This window comes from Fulmarus glacialis, unplaced genomic scaffold (genome assembly GCF_000690835.1).
Source record: "Fulmarus glacialis isolate BGI_N327 unplaced genomic scaffold, ASM69083v1 scaffold11115, whole genome shotgun sequence".
Taxonomy (NCBI): domain Eukaryota; kingdom Metazoa; phylum Chordata; class Aves; order Procellariiformes; family Procellariidae; genus Fulmarus; species Fulmarus glacialis.
The window spans coordinates 1-6,713 of NW_009213655.1; the positions used below are offsets into that span (position 1 = coordinate 1).

Here is a 6,713-nt window from a genome sequence, read left to right on the forward strand (position 1 = left end):
GCTTGTGCTTTTCTTTTTCTCCTCCTTGCTGGAAGAAAGCTGTTCCCTGCTTTTCTTTTTCCGGCTGGCCTCTGCGGAGGTTCGGAACCAGTTCTGTGTCCGCGGGGTGACACAGGGGTTAGTGACCATCCTGGGGCCAGGCACCGGCACGCACAACCCCTGCCTTGCCTGCCCAAGCCTGGACCGCCCCACGCCCCGCTGGCATCACCTCCCCGAGGACAAGCTGGCCAGTGCTGAGCAGCTGCAATTGCCCTGGGGGTGTTGGGAACCCAAAGGGGGACAGGGAAGTCCTCCCCAGACTGTCACAGCACTGCTGATGCTGCTGAGAGCTGCTGTGCTCCGCTCTTGGCAGACACTGATGGATGGAGCAGGGTAGCCCGAGGATGGGCGTGTTGGAGCAGGGACCAGCCCGGACCAGCCCCAGCCGATTCCTTACCTCCGAGTGAGCCTTGATGATGTGGTACTTGACCCCGCTCTCGGAGCTGAACTCCTTCTGGCACAGGAGGCAGCGGTACTTGCCCACCGAGTGATCCCCCTGCAAGACAAAGCATCCTCCTGCAGCCCCAAGCAGAGCCAAAAACGCCCTGGAGGGGTAGCTCCCCCCACCCTGCTCCCCCCCGCATGAAGGGAGGTTGATCCCTGAATCTTGAAGCAACAGAAAATAAATGCTCATTTCTAAACCACCAGATCTCTGCCAGCCCTCAGTCCCAGGCCAGGAGCTCACAACTGCATCTTCTGCTCTGGATTTCAGCCCGTGCCGGTTGTGCCGCAGCAGCGCTGGCGGTGCCGGCCATCACGACACCGGCACCAGGCATCGAAGCACCGGGTCCTACGAGCTTGCAGGGCAGCCGGCGGCGGGTTTTGCTGCCTGTGCATCCCCAACACCAGTTGTTACGTTACTACCGACAGCGTGCGTGTCCCCGGGTGCGCGGGGGCTGACGAGGTCGATCGCCCCATTTCCTCACTGTCAGCAGATTTGTGATCTCCTGGGACTGAGCCGCCATCTAATTTATGTCCAATAGACTCACCTAATTTTCCTTTTACGCTGTCAAAGGGACACAGCAACTGCTGGATTTCTGTCATTACAGCCCTTGTGGGGATGACTGATCTCCTGGCTCTGCCGCAGTTCATGGCACAGGGGAGATAATGTGCTGTCTATTGACGAGGGGTTTATGGATGGGCCCCTCCAGGCAATATATATGCTCCCTGGGAATTTCTGCATAGCTGGCTCTGTGCTGCAAATCTGGAGTTAGACAGGTCTTTCATTTCAGGGACAGGCAGGATGTGGGCAGGCCTGGCCCCGCTGCAGGCTGGCTTCAGAAATGCTCATGCAAAAATCACCTCGGCGCATCAATCCCCGCTGAGGACGGGGTGCTGCCTGGCAGCATCCTCCACTCTCAGTAAGGCTTGATGTATTTCAACCAATTTTGCAGGATTTTACAGCAAAAATCACAGGCCAGCTCAGGAGGGGCAGTGATTTATGCAAGATTTGGTGGCGCATGTATCCACTGCAAAACTAAATCCTCTTTAATGGTGAGAGTCCTGCTGACGGCAGTGCGTGGGGGACATGAAGCAGCAAACTTCCCCAGCGCTGACTCCCAACACTCAGCCCCAGCTACGCCGGACTCGCCGGATCTGGAGGTTGTAGTTCTGCAGTTAAAGAAAATGCTCGTGCAAATGCCTGGCTGCTTTCTGTGCACAGAATCAGCCAGAAAATGGCTCCATTTTCTCTCGGAGACTGTTTGCTGGTGGGCTGCCTGGTGCTGCAGGCTAGCAAAGGAACTGCCCTAGGCTCCTGTGTTTGCACTTTTATCCTGCATAAATACAGCTCCTTCGGCCAGATCTCTGCAGCCCATTTTCTAAATGATCTCATTAGGGGTTGATGTTCCAGCTAGTGTTGGAGGAGTGCGGGAGTTTGTGTTTTTAATAACCACAGGGTATGTATTGGAGCTGCCTCCTGGAAGCTCCATTCAATGGAAGCTGCAGCTGGAAACATTTCAGGGTATAAAGCTTTACCAGCTCTTACCCAGTTCCAATTTGAGGGACCTACGCTGAGCTCCCGATCCCTCCCCCGTGGCGGCTGCAGGCCACCGGAGCTCACTGCAGCCGGCAGTGTTGCTGCTCTATCGAGCGAGAGGGCACTGGTCTCTGCACAGACCAGCCGCGTCTTCCAGCCTCAGCTCCATCCCCAGGAGGCACCACGCCAGCGTCTCTCCAGCTGGGGAAACTGCTGGGCTTCCAGAGCGGCTGCAGGGCTGCCCAAATCAATGGAGAAAGACCCTCGATTCCCACCTGCCTCAGAAAATGTTCAGCTTCCAACACCCAGCTCCCTGTTTTGAGCTGCTGCGGTCAACGCGCGGCTGTGTGCGAGGTGCTGGCCACGCTGGGTAGCCAAAGGCTCGCAAACAACTGGGGGTTGCAGAAGCCATGCTGGGCAGGAGCTGCTGCGGGACGGGGATGCCAAGGCGGGAGGACGTGAGGCAGGCGGGCTCGCGCTTGCTGCCCCCATCTCCGAGGCACTCAGTGTGTCGGAGGTCTGGGCCCTTGGGTGAGACATTTGCCTTGCAAGACCTCTCCTCCAAGGCTGGAGCGGTAGCTAAATCCCCTCCATCACATCTGCTCAGCACAAGCCTCTCCAGAGCTGCTGCGGGACGGGGATGCCAAGGCGGGAGGACGTGAGGCAGGCGGGCTCGCGCTTGCTGCCCCTATCTCCGAGGCACTCAGTGTGTCGGAGGTCTGGGCCCTTGGGTGAGACATTTGCCTTGCAAGACCTCTCCTCCAAGGCTGGAGCGGTAGCTAAATCCCCTCCATCACATCTGCTCAGCACAAGCCTCTCCACCTTCGGCTGCCCATGGATGCGGGTTTGATCCTGCCCAGGAGGATGGTGCTGAGGGCAAGTGGCTGGACTGGGATGTTGTGACAGTGGGCTGAGCAGTGCCAACTCGATGGGCAGCGGCATGGCTTGGCCAGCCCTCCCAGCAGTCATGATCCTTTTAACCTGTGCTGTTGTCCCTTGGCCTGTTGCTTCCCAACAGTCCCGGGGGGGAGAGAAAACCAAAACCTAACCCCACCTCTGAGCTGAGGCTGTGCAAGGAGGGACCTACCTTGTTGCAGTTGGCCAGGTGAGCTTTCAACCCCGAGACGCTGGAGTAAATGGCTTCACAGCACTGCAGGAAGAAACAAAGCAGGGTTTGCCACGATCCCCCCCTCATCTCTGTGCCTTCCTCCGTGCCGGGGCCAGGAGCCCGCTGTGCCAGCAAGGCCACCGGTCCAGGCTAAGCAGCATGAGGTTAATGCTCTGCGAGACGCAGAGGGCTCTGGTCACACGTTTCCTATTAGTGCTAATGGGAGTCATGTGGCCACATCCCTCTGCAATGGGCTGAAAAATGTCTCCCCTAAATGTCTCCGTGGAAAACGTACATTTGTGAGCAGTCGGGAGGTCCTGCTGGGCTACAGGAGTTCTTGGAGCCACAGCAGACGCTTAACGGAGAAGAGAAATCACCCGGGCAGCAGCATGACCAGTTTCTGAGCAACGTCTTTTCAAAGTGCCTGTGTATGACATTAATTAGCCAGCGCGTCTCCCCCAGCCTTGCGGTAACAGCCTCATTCAAAACTCCCATTAGCAAGGCTTTGTTTCAGATGATAAATCAACGGCCCAGCCCGAGGGTGGAGTTCACCTCCCCACCAGCTCAGGCCAAGGCTGCATGGACACGCACCATGTCCCCGAGGTCTTTGCCTGTCACAGGGCTTTAAAAAGAATGGCTTAAAACCAGCCCCGGCTTTACTCTGCGAAAAGCAGGTTCTCTGCATAAAAAGGCTCTCGAGCACAGAGCGCGCAGCCTTCGCCCTGTCTGGATCTCAGGAGCTCCCCAGAGCTCCAGAGCCTGAATCAGGCAATGCTGAACTGTCAGCCCAAGGACACCTGGGGAGAGGGTGGCCCGGTCCCCAAGCCCGGTGGCTCAAGGGCACCAGGAAGGTCCCAAAGGTGGGACATGCTTCAACCAGGCATGGCAGACAACCCCAGGGAGAGGGGGTGAAACGAGGGTCTGAGCATCATTGCTAGCTTCGTCCAGGGCCCAACAAGAACCTGGCTTCAGTGGGTTTTTCCCCCAAAATCTCCCCCTTTCCTCCTGCAGACTGAGACCAGCTGGCCCGGAGAAGAACAGAGACAGTCCTTACGTTGTTGGGACAGTTGATGTGGCCCTTCTCCTTCACTTCGTTCTTCCAGTTTTCCAGCAGCCTCGGATTGAGCTTTGGAAGCCCTGGTCGGGTATAATTGAGCTGCAAACAATAGAAGATGATTAGCAGAGCGGCACACACCAGTCTGGTCCTTGGTGGAGTCCTCGCTCTTCACACGGGTCTTGCCCCCTCCCGTCCCCCGGAGAAGTGAATCGGGGCTGAAAACTAGTTGGGAGGCTTCCCCTGGAGATGTCATCTCCCCCCCGGGCACGGCGCAGCAGGGGGTGGCTCTGCCCGCTGCTGTGCCACCATCGAGGCGGCAGCCGGGCTGGGGGGTGGCTGCGGGTGAGGAGCAGGGCAGGAGCCCCTGGTGCTGCAGCCACCTCCACGTGGTGCTGGCAAAGGGGAGAGAGGAGGCTCCTGCTCCTGCTCCCGGGTCCGTGCCCCATTGCCGGACCAGGCCTGGACCCGGCGTTTTTGGTGCATCGTGTCGGCATGGCCCTTCTGCCGCATTTCATAACCAGGAGAATAAACAACCCTGCACGCTGGGCAGAGGGGACGGACGCCAAGAGCCTCCATGGCTGCCTTCCACCGATGAATGGGCACAACCCGTTAAACAATGAAAGGCTCTTGTGTCTCTGCCTCTCCTTCTGGCAGGGCTGCTCTTTCCAAGTGCTTTTAATTACCGCTTTATTAGCAACTTTGAGCTTTAGCATAGCGGACCGGCCTTCCCAACTCCATTTCTGCATGTTCAGCACAAGCAAACGCGGCTGCGGCATCTCCATGCCTCCCGACCGCCGCGCTTGGCCCTACCTACGGGGCTGGTCTCTGCCTGCCACCGTGCCACGGTCCACAGGGGACACGGGGCTGCTCTGCCTGCAGTCTGAGCTGCCTGCCTGCCTGCTGCACAACCACATCAGCACAACTCCCAGCCCAACCTACCGAGCTCTGCTAGGTCTGATGGATGTTGCTTGGGTCCCGAGCCCCCCAAGTCGGAGCAGGGCTGGGTGAGCTCGCACATGGCACCCTATGGGCGCTGGTACCTAAACATGTGCTGCTCTCCATGGGCACATCAGAGCACAGGGCATGGCTGCATCGAGACATCCATGCTGTCCGGGGAGGATACGCAGACAAACGGTGCTTGTAGAGAGGTGCAAACCCAGGTCCTGTTTTCAAAATGTGCCCCTAGGACGCGGGGCTTGCGGTTCCGATGCGGCAGGGAGGGGGCTGGCTAGATTTCTTTTCCAGCTGTGATTTTTCCTGAATGTGCTGATAAAGCTGCAAATTTGCCTTTGTCTGGCTCCCTCCAAACAGGCTGCTCCCAAACCTCCCTGCAAAGGGGAGCTCCCACTGAGGGCTGGGGATGTGGAGGGCTCGGACAGCAACCGCTCGTTTCCACCCAAATTTAAGCGATCCACAAGGCCCCGCGGCCCCCACCTCGGCACGTGGCGGGACACGGCCAGAGGAGAAGGGAGCCTGGGGAGAGCTCCGCGCGAGGGGCAGGGGCAAAGGGCCTTGCGAAACAGCGCTACGAACGCTGGTAAAGACGGATGTGGAAAAATCCCCCGAGCCCCAGCGTGCTGCTATTCTGTCGTGCTTCGTGGCTGGGGGGGATGCCAGCCGAGCTCTCTGAAGCGCTGGGATGGTGCATCTACCAACCGCTTGGTCCCCCGCCCGGAGAAGGTAATGCCACTTCTGGGGGAGAACACAGGAGTCCCTTTTTGTCATCGATACTGAGAGCCAGGATACCAAACAGCCTCCTTAATTAAAAATCAATCAATCCCATGAATGAGCAAACATTAACGGTAACCGCACACAGCCCCAGCAACAACCTCTCCCTCCGCGCGTCCCCAGGGAAGAAACAAGGGGGGATGTTCAGAGATGCGGACTCTGCTGCTCCGGCTTCCCACTCCAGAAAAAAATCCCTCCTCGCTCTCCTCCAACAGCCCTGTACAATAACATGCAAATCCCATGTCTTCCCGGGGCGCTGCGGTTCTGGGAATGTCAAAGTCATCTTTATGTCTCTATTAAGAGGGAGCCCCAGGCATGGTTTTTTTTTTTTTGCCATTTTTTTTCCTCAAACAGCCTGTAAGTGAAAATCTTCATGGCCAAATCATTAAACGACTACAACTGGTTTTGGCCGCAGCCCATCTCTTCTGAACAGTCGAAGGATGCTGGGGTGGGAAGGCTTGTTTTCTTTGACTGATGGTTTTATTTAATTAACTTTCATATTTCAATCCTCTCCGCTCCCTAGACAGCTCTCCCCTTCCCCAAAATATATCGCAGTAAATGAGAACCATGCGGGCTGCCTTGGCCCCGGCCAACAAACTCCCCTGGAAGCGTTACCGAGGTCCCCAGCGTGAGGCATGGCTCTCCCATTGCCCCACAGAAACCACGGCTGATGCTGTCCAGGAGGCAAAGCCAAAACATACCCAGGGGCGCTGGCCGGCAGCCGGGTCCCATAGGCAGCTCCGGGCAGCTGGGTCACACCACGCCGGCGCTGCCGAGCAAGGGGAGGAAGGATGGACTCGGCA

The 6,713-nt window shown here is 57.8% G+C and overlaps 1 protein-coding gene across 1 annotated transcript in view; it reads right to left on the bottom strand.

The window, feature by feature from the left end:
* Window positions 1-6: 6 nt before the first annotated feature.
* Window positions 7-6,713, bottom strand: part of ZNF512B (zinc finger protein 512B) — a gene marked incomplete at its 3' end in the record, with an annotated part of 27,157 nt that continues 20,450 nt past the window's right edge. Inside the window, 4 exon segments of the mRNA XM_009578265.1 lie at window positions 7-93; window positions 437-535; window positions 3,105-3,167; window positions 4,180-4,281. Of these exon segments, the coding sequence (XP_009576560.1) occupies window positions 7-93; window positions 437-535; window positions 3,105-3,167; window positions 4,180-4,281 (351 nt within the window).